Source organism: Protopterus annectens, chromosome 1.part0 (assembly GCF_019279795.1).
Source record: "Protopterus annectens isolate FY-2018-M chromosome 1.part0, PAN1.0, whole genome shotgun sequence".
NCBI classification, from domain to species: Eukaryota; Metazoa; Chordata; order Ceratodontiformes; family Protopteridae; genus Protopterus; species Protopterus annectens.
In genome coordinates, this window is record NC_056725.1 from 1622317360 (window position 1) to 1622334305 (window position 16946).

The following is a 16946-nucleotide window of genomic DNA, read 5'->3' on the forward strand; positions in this document are numbered from 1 at the left end:
ACTCACCTCTGCCCTTGCAGTCACTCTGTCCAAGGGAACATCAGTACCCACAAGCAGCTGTAGCTCACCTTCAGTCTCACTTCTACAGAGTATCTCTCTCCCTGAAGTAACCACCTCAACAGTCCTAGCTGCAATTATGTGATCTGTATGGGTCTCCCGCAGGATCCCAGACCCACATGCTTGTCTCCATGTCTGACTGAGTGCAACTGCATGAACACACAGCACTGCATTGCCAAAATCATTCCATATTAGTACATCTGAAGGGTGGTAGTTTGGTACACTTGTTGCCTCAAGACAACCTACTGCTGGGAATTTGTCATTCCCAATTACTGGCTCTCCCACCTTTTGTTCCCCACCTTGCCTCCATGGACATCTATATGCTACATGCCCCACTGGTTGCATATAAAACATTTAACCCTAGGTCCTGGACATGTACCTGGACTAGTGGCTTCCCCTGCTACTGGAAGATTCTCTTGGGACAATCTGGACTGTACACCATGGGTTCCCTTAGACCCATGAGCAGCACTGGGTGTCCCTTTCCTATGCAGGGATGCCCTGCTTGCTAGGTATAGGTCTCCCTTCTTCCCCAACTCATCTACAGTAAGGCATTGTCTATCAGCTAACCAGATTCTCATGTCCTCAGGCAAAGTGCTAAGGGTTGTTCCCTCACTAAAAGGTCTGCCAGCCCTTCAAAAATGGTGACCTGACATCCACTCACCCATCTATGAAAATAAGTGCTTAGTTCAGCAACATATTCTCACACTTTCATCTGCCTTGCATCTGTACTCACAAAATGTTTTCCTATAAGCTTCAGGTGTCAACGTAAAAGATTCTAGCAAACAGTTCTTTACAACATTATAATTTAAATAATCATTATCAGACAGTTTGGAAAGAAGAGTTACAGCTTTACCATGGAGTAAGGGGGTCAGGAACCGTACCCAGAGCTCTTGGCCAACATCATACTGTTTACATACCATCTCAAACATATGAATGAAACTATCAAAATTATTCCCCTCTGTAAATTGTGGAAGACATTTACTGATCTTTGTTGCTTCTGGGGTTCTGTTACTCCTTTCCCCATTACCTCCATGACTCTAACGAAGAGTCTGCATCTCCTTTTTCTGTTGCCTCTGCCTCTCCTTCTCCTCAGCTTCCAGGTATAGCAGTTTCTCATTTTCCTCAGTCTCTAGATGTCTCAGTCTCTCTGCTGCCTCTGTTTCCAAACACTTGGCCTCTAGCCTAAGTCTCTCTAACTTCAGATGGATTTTTAAGTCCTCTGTGGAAAAGTTGAGCTGTCCATTCTCTGAGAGTTGTACACCCCACGGCCAGTTTGATTGTCCTCCTGGTTGCTAGTCTCTGATGCAGCTGTGACTAAAGCTGCAATCATGTCTGCTTTAGTCAGGCTGGCATGCACCAGTCCTTTAGCCTGGCACATCTCAGACATCTGGCTCCTTGTCAGCTTGCCTCTGCTGACATGCTTGCCTGCTCTCCCTGACTAACTAAGCTAACAAAATAAATAAAACAATTGTGATATGAACCCTGAATGTTCACTGCATGGCTGATTTAGAGTACAAAACACTTTCACTGACCACTGTGCACAAGCTGCAGGAATTCAATATCCACACCACTACAAGCCAATTAATATGTGATGTGGCTAACTCACCACTATCAGCCAATTAATATTTGATGTGCATATCCCACCACTGCCAAACAATTAATATGTGATGCCCCTGCACTGGCCCAGTAATCAAGGGGCCTCAATCCTCACCACTAACACCAGTGGGAGGATGACAAGTATACACACAGTAAAGTACAATTTCCCTTAAGGGCACACAGAGATCACAGTCAGTCTGGGGTTGGTTTCTCCCTCTTTCTCCAGATCTCCAATAATACTCCCCACTGGCACAGCTATAGGGCTCAGATCTCAGCCAAGTAGTCAAGACAAAGCCTGCAGCACCCTCTCTGTCCAACCAGTTCTTCATGTCCCTGCTCAAGTAGTTGACACACATACACACTTTGAGATTTGATTTATTTGCAAATACACAGACGCTCATGGGGAAGGCTGGCACAGGTTCACTAGCTATGCCTCCTTCTGCCCAGACTATACGGTAGTACCACCTGCGACCAACCACCCTTATCAGCCAATATAAGGCCCTTACAAAGGGTGACCAATTCCACTGTGTAATGTTACTGTTATCTAAATGGTAAGTGTGACCAGAACTTTTAAGGCTATTTAGGAGTAGCCTATACAGTATCACCAGATACACATGCACATACTCTAAGAGCTTAAATATCTCTAACAAACTAGGAACAATTAAAAGGTTTAAATATTTAATAATAAATAATAAAAGCACAAGGCAATACTTATTAATTGAACACACTGACAACAGAGTTCAGAATCACAGGAAATACTTTAAAACAACATTGCAGGACAGTCTCACATAAATACAGAAAACATCTAGACTAATCTTGCTATATTCATATCTATCTCTAAGAGAAATAATATGATCTAAGTCTTACTTACAGAGCACAGAGAAGTGCAAGTGCTGAATGGAGGATTACAGGTCCAGAGACAAATACAAAATGCACAGACTTTCTCTCTGAGATGGTTCTTAAATTAATAATACACATTACTACTGGATTAGCTAGATGACATCACTATTTGACACCAGCCTCTAGTTCCCAGGCTAAACAGATACCAACAGAATTTAACATGTCTCCATGAAAAATACTTATTTCTTAGAAGCTGACACTTATCTCTTAGAAGCTGGAAGTCATAAAACAATTAACACTTTTACATTTTAAACCTAGTAATTATTTCTGTCTTAAGAAAATAGAAAGAAACTCTAGCTGTAAACATTCTGTCTTCTAGCTGTGGTAAACACAATTGTAAAACTCTTTACTTATTTTCTCAGAGTTTGTAAGTTAACTCTGTATGTCCCAATTTCTACTATGAAAACATACATTTGCACAGGCATATAGTTCATATACATTTCTGCTCTTTTCTAGCAGGGTGCACTGTGGTTACATTTTTGAAGCTCAGCACACAACACCACAGGTTACTTACATTTGTAGACAAGCCTAGGGATCATATTTATATTTACAATGGCATAGAATTATTTATAAAATTCTAGCTAGCTGGGCTGGCAGCTTCAGAGCTATACAGTCTGAGGGACTGGTGGATGAGGGTGCTGGTGTTGAGGGTTTTCCTGGATTAAGGATTGTTGTGATATTTTTGTTGTCAAGTTTGAAAGTATGTTTTTTGTCCTACTTTACCTGTTTCTTACCCTGATTTCATAAATGCTGATAAGATGTAAGGATTGCTTTGTTTTTGTTACCTTGGTAGTTTGACCAGGCCATGTCCCTTAGTTTGAGTAATGATTTAGTTTCTTTTGTTAGCCATGGTAGTTGTTTAGGCAAGGAACGTATTTTTCTTATGGGAGCTAGCTTGTTTAAAATGTCAAGAAATGTATCATTAAAGTATTGCATGGTGATGTCTAACTGGAGATGTTTTAAGGGTACCCAGTCACATTGTTGTAGTAAGGAACTGAACATGGAGGGGGAAATTTTTTTTTGTTATGAATATAGTGGAATATAGTATTGTTAGGCGAGTGAACACATTTCCTGAGAATAAATGTTGGGGAGTAGTCACTAAGTGAGTCCTGGAGGCAGCCTGCTTGAAACTCTAAGTTGCTTTTTTTAGTAAGTATCCAATCTAGTAGGGACTGTTTTTTGGTATGTTTATCAATGTGAGTAGGGGACTTAATGGTTTGAGAGAAATTATATAGGTTTATGAAGTTAGATAGGTTATCAGAGGAGCATGTGAACCAGTCAAAGTTAAAATTACCTAGAACTATTGTCTCCTAGTTGAAGTTAGTAGATGCTGAGTAGAGGAGGTTTTCTGTGAGGGGTATGTTTTGTCAAGGGGAATAGATAAATAGCTAAGATTATAATTATTTTTGGGGGGTTGATTTCTAGGTGGGCAGTGAGTATTTCAGAGATGGGGAAGTCAAGGGGAAGCAGGTTAATACTGACAGTTTGAGGGAGTCTTTAAGCATGATTGCAATACCTCCACCCAGTTTGTTGGCCTGTCACTTCTACTGATGCTGTAGCTGATTGGTATGATTTGACTATATTTTATATGGGGATTTAACCAAGTCTCAGTTCTGATTGCTATATCAAGAGAATAGAGGGCTAGAGTTGCATGGAATTCACTTACTTTGTTAGTGATGCTTCTAATATTGAAATTGGTGATGAGGAGGTCAGGGTTGCTTTTATTTGGGAATGTGCTGAGTGTGTGGTTTGAGATGGATTGAGTAGGGAGTGAGTTTGGAGAAATGATGGGGAAAGATTGTGGGAAAGTTGGGTGGGTATTTTTGGGACCTGGGTTGGGGTATATCATCTTGGAGTTTTATTTGGGTTAGTGAGTGTAGTAATAGGATTCTAAGTTTAGTTATGAGTGGGAGGTATTTATAAGGAAACGCACAATGGAAGGGTTATGGATATATTTTATAGAGTAGAGTAGATTGCTCGAGATGTTGAATAGTTGTGGAGCAATGAGATAATAAATGCTGGGTTGGGAGTGTTGAATATTTGAGGGAAGTGTAGGGGAGTAGTGGTATATGATTTGGTTATTTTGATAGGTAGTAGTTTCATGGCATATGTATAGAAAGAAAAGTAGAGCAAGTGTGGTGGGTAAAGATTTTGTGGAAAACATGAGTGACAGTGGTGTGGGTAGGGTTATCACATGTTGTGAAGTGGAGTTTGAGGGAACAGATAGTGATTTATGTGGAGGGGGAGTGTGTGTGGGGAGGGAGAGAGAGTGGTAGGCAGAAATTATGTATATGGGAAGTTGTTAGGAGCAAGGTGGGATATGGGAGTGGATGGTGTTTGCTTGGAAGGGATGTGGAATATAAGTTAATTGGTTGGCAGAAGTGAGTGGGTAAATAGTTAGATGTCAGGTAGGTTGCTGGTTGGGAGTGTATGGATTTGGTTGATAAATGGTAGGTAGTGATTTGATGGTAGGAGAGATGTGAGTGTGAAAGTGGATTGGTTAATTAGTGGTGGATTGTGGTTTGATGTCAGGTTGATTGAGGGTGTGGGTGCTGATTGGATAAGTTCAGATGGATGTGGTTAGTTGGTATAAGTGTAATAAAAGAGGGGGGTGAGAATGGGGGTAGGGTAGGGGAGCATAGTGAGTCCCAGCTTAGCGAGGGCAAACAGAGCAAGTTAGACCTGAGTCAGAGGAGATAGGTGACAAGAAAAAATCTGTAAGGAGTGAGAGAGAGTAGCAGTAAGTAAAAGCCAAGTGGGAGAGTGCAAGTTAAAATGCACCTTAGCACAAATGCTGGGTAAATGTGAAGGGCTTAAAAACATGCAGTGGTAAGCACTGAAAGATCCCTGTTGGAATAAATGAAGTATATATAGTTTAAATTAAAGATAGTGTGTTATATCAGTTTATGCAGAGGCAACAGGGTGAAGAGTGTATGCCCGGGGGGGTGCATTCTAGTGATGTGCAGTCTCCTGGTACAATAAAAGTTTTAACTAACAGAAGGGTATTTAAAAAATAAAAATTCAGGACATACAAGTATTTTATGGCCCTATATTGGATGCAGTTAGCTTCTGAAAGGTCATTTTGCAAGTCCAGTAGTGTGCGAGAGAAATTGGAATAAAGCAGAGCAGGTACCTAAAAAAAACAACGTAAATGGTTAGATAAGCAGGAGGGGAGAGGTAGAGAGTGAGAAAGACAGCAGAATATGCTTGCAGCAGTGTACTTTAAATATAGCAAAACATAAAACAATGTTAGGACTGAATTGGTTCTTTAAAAAAATCACCAACAGTGTGGCAGCATACTGTAAATAACTGGCTAGTGAGTAGACATATGTACCATACATTTAAGCATAATAATTCTACATGTAAGCAGTACCACAAAGTCCTAGGCTACGTGCCTATCCAAATTCAAGATAAAAGTACAGGGCTGAAGAGTACACTCTATCTAATTGCACTTGCACTGGTGGCATACAAAAAATCCTGCCAATTGCCTCACAATTAAAATTAAAACAAAAACAATTTAGAAACACTGTTGAGCACACAAGTGTCTGAATTGGAAATATGCAGTTATATAGAGAACCAGTAGAGTACACCAGATTAATTGGGCTTGCTAGTAATGCAGCTATCACCAAGCTACCAACCTTTTTATATATGAGAACATGTAAAATACATTAGGACAATATCAGCAATTCTAAAAAAATCATCTAAACAGAGCCAGAACTATTAGAATGAGGTCCTATGAGAAACATTGGCAAATATACCTTTGTAAGTTAAGTTAAAAGAGCAGGTCCACTCATCATCAGAAGCAGTGCAAATGGCACTAATGCTGGCAGGGCAAGTGGGGAGAGAAAGATGGCACCAAACACCAAACAGAGGCTTTTCTATGACACGGAGGATGCTGGGATCTAGGAGAGGAGATAGGGGAAGTCAGTGGTACAACAAGTTTGACAAAAAGCTAGTGGAAACAAGAAGGTAAAAGGAGGATTTGTAGGTAGGAGGGGTTAGACCTGAGTCAAAGGAGAGGGGTGACAAGAAAAAACAATCTATATGGAGTGACAGAGAGGAATGGTAAGATAGCCAAGTGGGAGATTACAAATTAAAATGGACCTTAGCACAAATGCTAGGTAAATGTGAATGGCTTAAAAACATGCAATGGTAAGCAGTGAAAGATCCCTGTTGGAATAAATGAAGTATATAGTTTAAATTAAAGATAGTGTGTTATATCAGTTTATGCAGAGGCAACAGGTTAAAGAGTGTATGTCTGGCAGGGGGTGGGTTGCATTCTGGTGATGTGTGGTCACCTGGTAAAATAAAATAAATGTGTGAATGTAGTTATGAATGCTCATTTTATAGAGGTATATAGACTGAATAAACACAAAGCATACAAAACTGAAATGCACTCAGAGACTCAAGTGATTATTTTCCAAGGAGCAAATTCTAAATGTAGATCTTAAAGTTATTAGAAGGCAGTGAGTTGTGTTCTTTCTGATTGCTTGCAGTTTATCTTTTTCATTATAACTCTGTTTTTCTCTTTCTCTCATTTAATCTTAGAGCCATTTGTTACTGCACGGAAAGCTAATTCATTCATAAATCGAAGAGAGAAAAGCAGATATTATGAAAGGTAATAAACTAACAAGTTTGTCCCTTGTGTCTTTAGATGAAAGGAAGACATTACTGACCCACAGGCATGGCACTGAGTAGATACATAGCCGTAGTATAAAAGCTGCATTCAAGTACTTTGGTTTGCCACCTTTGGAACATAATTAATGTTATCTAATTCTCCTCAGTAAAACTTGCGTTGTACTTGAAATCAAAAGTGTGATACATGCCATACTGTCTGTTAACAAGATATCTTTAAGTGTGTGTGTGTGTGTGTGTGTGTGTGTGTGTGTGTGTGTGTGTGTGTGTGTGTGTGTGTGTGTGTGTGCATGTGCGCATGCACATAAGGATGTGTATGCGTGTTTGTGTGTGTGTTACACACATTTTTACACATGTTTATATTTTACAAAAATAAAGGAATTGTTTTTCTATAATACAAATAAAAACTGCTAAATGGCTAAAACATGAAAACAGTTCATCATTTTAGGAACTACCACTTCAACCATTCTCTAACCACAGTACTTTAAATGTTGCTAACATCATCCCTAACATAAAGCAAATATTTCATCATATTCATAAATTGCATGGAGCACCATGATTATGGTCCAAAATCAGGAAAAAGATAACCTTGTTAAGGGCTTCTCTAGTGTGAGACTTAATCTTAACATTACTTAGGCATGCTTAATGAAACCTTGTTATGGACACCTTAAGTGATAGATAGGGTCTCATACTAGAGACTAACAGTGGCCAGTACCAGCCAACAAAGAACATCAGAAAAAGGTAAAAGATCTTTTACAATTTGTTAGAACTTCACCTTGCCACAAACAGAACATGTGGAAGAATTAAGTATCTAACAATTTTTAAAAGCTGTTTTCCTTCTGCCAGAAGAACACTTTGTTTCTGTCTGATATGCATAGCAACTGTCTCTTATTATGAAAACAATCACTGATTTTGCCTTATATTTTTGCTCCATCCCTCATATTTTTTTTATTTTCTGTGATTTTTCTGGTTTTCTACATGTTTTCTTTTTAATAATTTTCATTCACTGTAATATTACATAAATTGCCAATCCCTGCATTCCCATAAACCTCACTCCTCCTCCTGAACATTATTCTTCACGTATTGTTCCACAAATACCATCCGTTTCTAAGACATTCTATCCTTCCCCTTTCTAAATATCCCACCTTCATTTCTATTTATCTCATTTACAATATTTAATACTTCAGTCACAGCTAGTTTACAGTTTGATTTTCATTTTCTAGTAATTGATTTTTCTGGCAGCCAATAACATTAAACTTAGTAAGGTCTTACTATGTCTAGACAATTCAGACCCTATATCCCAACTCAAAAGAAGCATTTTCTTACAACCATTCAACCCCCCAACCCCCCAACATTTCTGACAAAGTACTCTGTAGGGAATCATTTTCTGGTTGATAAAAATATGCCTGATCTGTCCATAGACTAAAAGAATTAAAAACATTTTAATTGCTTGTATCTTACTATCTGTATCCATAATCAAGAGCTTCCAGCATCTCAATTTTTGTATTATCTTTTGTTTAGTCTCTTCCCACATAGCATAGCACCTGTCCAGTCATGTTGCAGCTATTAATATTGAATAGCTTTTATTAGAACAATTACTGCCACTTATTGGCAAACTGCTTCTGATGCCAGGCAGTCTTTATTAGAATGTAAATAATATGTATAAACTTCCTGTAAGCTTTGCAAAAAATCTGATGTTGCAAGGTCAGGTATTATATATAACAAGAACTCAATGCTCCTACAGGTATGATAATAATAAAGTAGAGAAGACATATTCAGATGACAGAAGTGAGGTATAATTTCACTTTTTAACCAAGCCAGACATGGCAAAGGTACATAAGGAAAGTTAGTAAAAAATGCCTGAGAATGTGTCTTAGATTGAGTATCTTTCCATCAAGTGCAGATACTTTAAAATCAACTTGTTGAAACTACTTTCAATGGCAATGACGTTTTCTCGTTTCTCCACTGCTGTGTGACTTCAGGATAAGTATATGTAAGACTGTGTGAAGGGTATCCCTCCAAATGGGAGGCGCAGAGGGGCTTTCCCCTCTGGAAACAAACACTTTACTCTGAACTTCACTAAATGTGGCTCCAGGAAGTTGGCTTCAGAGGATCAGCATTGGGTGAAAAGCAGTCAAGCTATCAACATGAATCCAAAATGAATTACTGCATTACTAAGCACATTCTTTGAGAAGCAAAATCAAAAATTGCCACTTCCATGTCATGCATAGCATTATTATATTACATCCCATTTACAGCCAACACAATTGCTATAGAGTTTTGCAATTAATCATCCACTGCATTTTACAGTTTACTCCAGCAGCTGATGTTAAAAAAAGAAAACAACACAGCATTAGATTTTTATTAAGCCACAGCCCACCAAGTTATTTCAGTTTGTCTCAAATTCCATCTAACCAATTCTTTATTATGGCAAATTTCTTTATGAACTACAAATATTCAAGATCCAGAGAGGCTAACTTGTCAGAAAAATGTTTTGTATGCCATCACCCACCACATCATATATGGTCATTTCAACAACCTTCTCAACATGATGTCAGTGAAAATATCATCTGTGCTGTTTACATTTCACATTTACTGTTATTTGCTGAAATCTAGGTGTAATTTTGGAAATGGCTTACTCTACACTGCTGTCAAAGCATTGGAAGTATATGTTTTAGAAGACTAGAAATGCATGAATCTTAAAACTACAATGAGGAATTTTACTGGAGAGGACAAGAAACGTGTGCATAATACCAGTAAACTCTTGTGCACATCCTATGAAAAAGAAAGATTAAATTTGCCTTTTATACTATATGCTCCTAGGGAGTAATTCAGTTGTCTTAAGTGTTACATAGTTGGGATAACTTTTCTTTAAATTTCATATTGTGCAATTCTAACTTACCCAAAACATTTTACTGACATTGTGGGGTTTCCCATTTTCCATAATAACAAATGACATCTGAGTTGGTTATATTAATTACATTACATTCTTATAAAGACAAAATGAGACAATAAGCCTCTCTAGCATATCCTATACTGCATTTAAAAGTCTTCCTTCCTTCTAGACAAAACTTCACCCTCACTTTTTTCTTCCTGACACATGCCTTATAAATGTCTCTTTATTCTAGCTCTCTTTTTCTCTCCACCACTCATTATAGTAGCAATTTCAGTGGGACCATAACCTGTCTATACAAAAGTACTTAAAGAAAGCTAGTAAGCAGCTAATATCAACAATCTGTTCTAGATGCCTTATTTGTCTTTGCTGTTAAGGATGGTCCACATGTCCATAACATGATTTTGTGAACTCATAGGATGTTCCCCCATTTTTTCTGGTCTGTAGTGGCAAGCGTTCAAGTTCCATTAGTCTTTGGTCATGTATTTTCCCTCCATCACATTCACGTCAGTTAGTGTCAGTGTGGCTCAACAGGTTACATACTTGCCTTTGGTACCAGAAGATCAGAAAGCTCTGGGTTCTATTCCCACATGAGGTACTTGATGCTGACATTGCAGTGCAGCATTTAACGGGTTCTGCACACCTGGGTGTGTCATCCTTTGGATAAGACATTAAGCTGAGGTCTTATATGTGTGAGTTGGTGGTAGCTTAGAATGACGTAAAAGATCCCATGACATTTATCAAAATGAAGAGCAAGGGAAGTTCCCAGGTTCCCTCGCCAAATTTCCCCTAGTCAGTAGAAACACCACCTCAGGTCCCTCTTGAAAAGAGGGCAATGGCCTATTGGGACTAAACACAGTCAACAAAGAGTAAATAAACAAATAAAATGTAGCTGTCTGCAAGCTTTCCAGCAGCCTGATTTCCTTGCAGTGCCTTCAGAACTGCACACTTGCTTCAAGGTGTGGTCTGAGCAGGGCTTCGTACAGAAGCAGCGTTACCGCCTTACTCTTGATTATCAATACCTTGATGATACTCTATGGCATTCCATTTACTGGTGCCACTGCCATCCCTTTCTGCTGCTGCTGCTGGTACACTCCAGGTACAACTGATACTCCACATCCTTTATCTACTCTGTTGATATCATTTCCACTTGTCTTAGCTGATACTCTATAGGGGGGGTGTTGTGGCCCACCTTTGCAAATTTGCAATGGTCTGCACTTAATGTCAGCTGAAACCTTTCTCCCAACTTGTTCAACCTCTCTAATTGCCTCCTTAGACTCTTCTCTGATCTCCTATTGCTAAGTTATCTTTGTGTCATCTATAATGAGACTGATCTTGTATTCTCTTCTCTCATATACGCTAGAAACAAACATACTGAAGAACTCAGAACTGACTCCTTCAGTACGTCACCAATCACTTGCAACATCATCTCACTCCGAATTACCTTCTGTGTCATTCCCTTCATGCATGTAGCAATCCAGCTTCTACGTCTTTCTACTACACCCATCCCTGTCAGTTTTGCTAGCAGCCACTTATAAAGAACTAAGTCAAAGGCATCCTGCACCAGTAGTATATGGGGATTAAGCCCTAACTACTGCACAGGTGACTTAAGTTCAAATACCAGCTTGGGCTCTTGAGACCACATGCACAGAAGATAGGCATGCTCATTTTGAAGGGAGGTATACAGACTCAGAACTCTGTTGCAGACTGAGAAAATAGCCATAGATGCTGCCTGTGAATGGGTGGGATGTCCTGCTGACATCAGTCCCTTGTTGTAGTGAGGGCTGGTACAGCAAAGCACTGATGTTCATTGCACAACCCCTCCACAGGGTGTTACTGGACAGCTCAGGGCTGGAAAGTAGGAGGAAAAGACTCTTCAGCATGTGTATGATGCTGCCCCAGGTGCCTCAGTCTCCTCACTGCCTGGAAACATGAGTGTGGAGGAAGTTAGTCTGGTACGGTACACCTAGTGGGTGAAGAGGTAGACATTAGCAGCAATAGATGCTTAGCCGAGGAGAGCCAAAATGAGCAAAAAAGAAAAAGACTAAGTCAAAGGTCTTAGTGGAAGCTAGTTCTGCTCTTGTATAGGATAAATGCCTGACTATGACCCATGGGAGCCAAGCTTGACTAGCAGTTCTGGCACTTGGAAATGGCACAGATGAGGAGAGGAATGAAATGGCTAATGCCAGCTTGCCATCTTTCATGGGGGGAGAAACAGGGATATGTGCCTGGACACACTCCCAGTGGTAGAATCACCAGGAGAGAATGGAGATCATGCAGATGGGTGGTAAGGTCATTTGATTACGTATTTATGGAGGATTATACATACATTAGAGTGGCCCATTACATGCCAACACATTGGATACATTCACGATGTACTGACAAAACCAACAAATGAAGAAAAACAAACAAAACCAGAGCCAATGCAATGCTGCAAAACTACTTTATTCATGTGCATTGAGGATGTGCAGAGGACCTCTGTGGCTGAATTACAAAACCCTAGTCCCTCACAAGAATGAGGGTCCCACTCCAGATGTGTTAAAGCCTTGCCCCACAGGAATGAATGGGCCAGTGGGCATAGGGATGTCTTCTATCTAGGGAATGTACAGGTCTGTACAGTGACTGGAAAAGTTGGTCTAGATGGTCAGTAAGGGAGTGACACAAAAATGTCTTGATGCAGTCCAGGTAGACCCATGCCTTCCCCTATTCTTTGGCCAGTTAGAAAATTGGAGTCATGTTTTAGTAACAGCTGCTGTCCAAGAAACTGTGTTATGAGGATTGCTATCTTATTGGAAAGTAGCAAGTCTTTCTCTAAGGATTCTCTCTGTGTTTCCTCCTGCTACTGCAGTTGGGCTAATAGGACTTTATTTCCCTGGATCTTTTTCTGCTCTTGCCCCCCACCCCACCACCAAGTACAAGAGTACTATATTTACTGTTCTTCGTGCATCAGGCACTTTTGCCCACACCAGTGATCTTCTAAAGCTCTTCATCAAGGGATCTGCCAGCACAGTGAGCCGATTCTAGTGCTCTCCCCACTTTATGCTTTCCCCATTTTAAAATGGCACCTTCGACTTTCATTCATGAATACTGAATCTGAGAATTCATTGAATTCATTCATACTTATGTTTTTTACACTCTACTGTGATGATTTTCCCCATTTATTCATCTTAGCATTGTCATTATCCACCTTCATTTTTTCTGCTGTATCTCCAGTAATAACCTTGCTCATATTTCTGACTCCTTGCTGGCCTCATCATCTTTCTTACCCTTGTGCCTGCCTCTTTCTACTGTGCACCTCCCCATCCCCACTTTCTTGCCTCTTGCATGCCCTATCTTTTGCCCTGCTCCCTAGCCGTACATTCCTGTGTAGCCATATTGGTCTTCTCCTTATGCTTCTTCATACCTTTGTGAGTGGCCCTGAGTACTGCATCTCTGACCCATTCTTATAACTAGTTTTCTGCTTCATGGCATCAAGTTCCCCATCTCATCCTTTACCATCCCCTCTAGCTCCTTATAATCAACTCTCCTAAAATCTCACCTCCATTATCTTTGTCTTTGTATTTTGTTGTCACCCCCCCATTTATAAAGTGCACAGTGACATGATCTCCATTCACTAACTAAGCTTTCACCTGTACAATCATGATGTCCTCTGCCTTGATTAGAACTACAACCAAATGTCTATTCTTTCTCATACACACTTCACTAAATGTCTTCATCCTTTAAGGTCCAAATTCTTAGTCAGCTGTCACTCCCTTTCCATCCTGAAATTTGTAATTTCTCAGTCTGATCTTCCCAGATACTGATTCTCTATGATTATAAGTTAGATTCTTATTCTCTTTCATTGATGTGTCTGGGGCCTATACATTGTAACATCCCACAAGCAGCACCCCCCCCCCCCCCGTCTTAACTGATGGGACATTTAATAGGTTTGACTATACCTCCTCCCTTGCCACCTTCACTGGGTGGTATATCTCTTCCTGTCTGACCTCAAATTATATGCTCTCCTTTGTGCAAACCATTACTCTTCTGTCCCGTTATTCTCGGCCCTTCCTGAATAATGGATACCTCAAAACATAAGTAATTAGGGAGTGCAGTGGTTGTACAGTACACACACACACACACACACACACACACACACACACACACACACACACACACACACACTCTAGACTTTTAGTATTCTTTCTTCAGGAGCTGTAGGTTTGATTTAATTTTCATTTTTTGAACAGCATTCACTACAAAAACTACTAATTCGCTGGATTATCAGAGTGCTTGCTTGAATGGAAATGGCATACACACGACATTTCTATAATGAGCACTGTGCACTGTTTTGTAGGGTACAATACATTACAATGTAGCATAGTACAGTATGTTTCTTTTATTATTATTGTTTACTTATTACTTATTTATTCATTAAAACAGGACCCAGTGGCTCTTTTTCAGCTATGACCTTGTTACATAATTTATCGAAGAAAAAGCAAAAAGAAACATACTATGTAGAGAAGTGTTGACACTGTAACACATAAAATGAAGAATGCTCAGCTCAGCAGAACAATCTTATATACAATACAGTGATGGAGCTGGTACCTGATTACAGAGGAACAAACAAATGATACACAAAGGAATGACTACAAGTCTTTGGGGTGAAATATCTCCTGTAGGATGTCAGTATTTTTCACTTGATTAATAGGCTGGGGATTAGTAACTAATATGCTCAGACAGGTACACATCATATTCATAAGATGGAAGTTAACCATTTTGGATTTAAATTGATGAAATATTTGTAGATACCTGATATTCAGTAGAAGCAAATTCTATACTACAAGTTCCTGAAAAGTGAACACCTTGGTAAGGCGTTCTAAGGAGCAGTTTGGGTAGAGTTAAATAAACACAGCAGTATTTGAGGACTACCAGCTGATAGGAAGCTTTCATTCTAAAGGGGAAAACCAAGACAGGACAGTAGCTCAGTTAAAAAAATATATAAATTATAAGCAAGACCCTGCTGACTGGGCAACTGATAGAAGTTCTGCCTTAGTAAGAGTTATACAGTGGTACACAGAAAGTTATGGCCCAACCATAACAGGCAGATACTATTTAACAGTGCTTGTACTCTCTTACAATGAATGAAGGACCTTGCAGTCACTACCAGGAGGCCACATTCCAAGGCCGGAATCAGCAATCATTCTGCAATGGTGACCTATGCTTGTAGGATATGCAAATGTGATATTTTCTGCTGGGTAATCAGCAGATCACCTAATTTTAACATACATCATTGAGACATACCGAAACAATAAGTTGTTAGTTATCATAGAATCTAAAGTCACCCAACCCCCTCCTCCCAAGCCCAGTAAGCAAATGGAGAAATTACTATACAGCAGAAACCTGAACTGAATGGCCAGAAAGAATAACTTTTATTTTATTTTTTGATGTTTAGTGACAGGCCCCGGGAGCTGGACCATGAGTTAAATTCTTTGAGGTGGGTTCATACCTCTCAGCCTCTTACAACAAGAAATCTGGACAAAGCCATCAATAATGGAGGGACAAATGCCTAAAAAAGGGACAAAAATATTTATCTTGCAAACTTAGAAAGTTGATAGCATAGCATGTATTGCATTAGCATGAATTCTCTGAATAGTATGAAGTCTGAAACTCAATGATTGTCATTATTTTCTGACTTTAATCTTTGATGACTTGCCCATGATTTGCCAAAAAACCTTGATTTTATGATGAATGTACCAAAATATGAGGCAAGAATCTGGACATTCTGGGAAAATCTATACAGTTGAGAGATATGGGTGGGTTATCAGAGTAGAGATAATGTTAGTGAGTGATGCATCAGAAGAGCACATGACCATGTTATCTGCATAGAACAGAGAAGACATATCTGGCAATGTATATGAGAAGACATGATGAAAACAGAAAATAAAGTGGACCCAGAATAGAGCCTTGAGGGGCACCCAAGATAATCCACTTTAAAGGAGAGAAAGAATATCCTAGTATGACCTTGCAGGATAACTCACTTAGGTAACTGAACATCCAACTAAGTAAAACAAAAGTCCATATCAAGTGATCTGTAAGTGCCTGCGTTGCTGCACATAATCAGGTGCTTTAGTTAAGTTAATGAAGATAGTCCTGATGTGTTTACCTTTGTCAAGATTTTGAAGAATATGATTTGTGAAATGAAGTTGCTCTTTCTTAAAACCATGTTGCTCAGAACTAAGGAAGCCAAAGGAATAAAGGTGCAATATGAGTTGAAATGAGATAATTCTTTGAGTACTTCTGAGAGTGAGGAGAAGACAGATATAGGATGCAATGGAATGGAAAACACTGGGATTCACAGGTCAGGGAAAAGCGCCACTAGAAAGTGATGTTAGCCAAGTACCCATGAGGATCGGCAAGAAGAGTTGCATGTGCTTTAAGGAAATATGAATGAAGCTTTCAAACTCAGCTCCATCAAAGTTAGATGATTTCTTTACCCATGAGTACATACCTTGCATGGAAATCTTCTGAAAGGGGAAGATGGGGCAGAAGTCCTTAATATAACCATCAAGATTAGTAATGTCACCGATAAGGCCAAGGGCAGGGCAATGATTCTGAAGACTAAAATTTCTGGTAAACAGATTTGATTTGTCAGCCAGTTTTAGTAGGATTTTGTTGTCCTTCTCATCCTTCAAGTGGTCTTCCTCTTCAAGGATGAAGGAGAATTAAACATACCCTATGTGGTGGTCAGTGTCTGTTTCCTCTTCTGCAAATCTACAAGGAAGAATTGAGAAGTCTGCAGAGAGAACCCCACTTGGAAGGGAAATCCAGAAATGGCTACCTCAAGTCCTCAGTAAAAGAGGAAAGTCTCAGCCATACCATCCTA

General features: G+C 39.5%; 1 protein-coding gene across 1 annotated transcript in view; it reads left to right on the plus strand.

Moving 5' to 3' along the window:
- Positions 1-16946, plus strand: part of LOC122799229 (matrix Gla protein) — a 187738-nt gene that overhangs the window by 158518 nt on the left and 12274 nt on the right. Inside the window, exon 4 of the mRNA XM_044068155.1 lies at positions 7102-7171. Coding sequence (XP_043924090.1) covers positions 7102-7171 — 70 coding nt within the window. The remainder of the gene's footprint in view (positions 1-7101; positions 7172-16946) is intronic.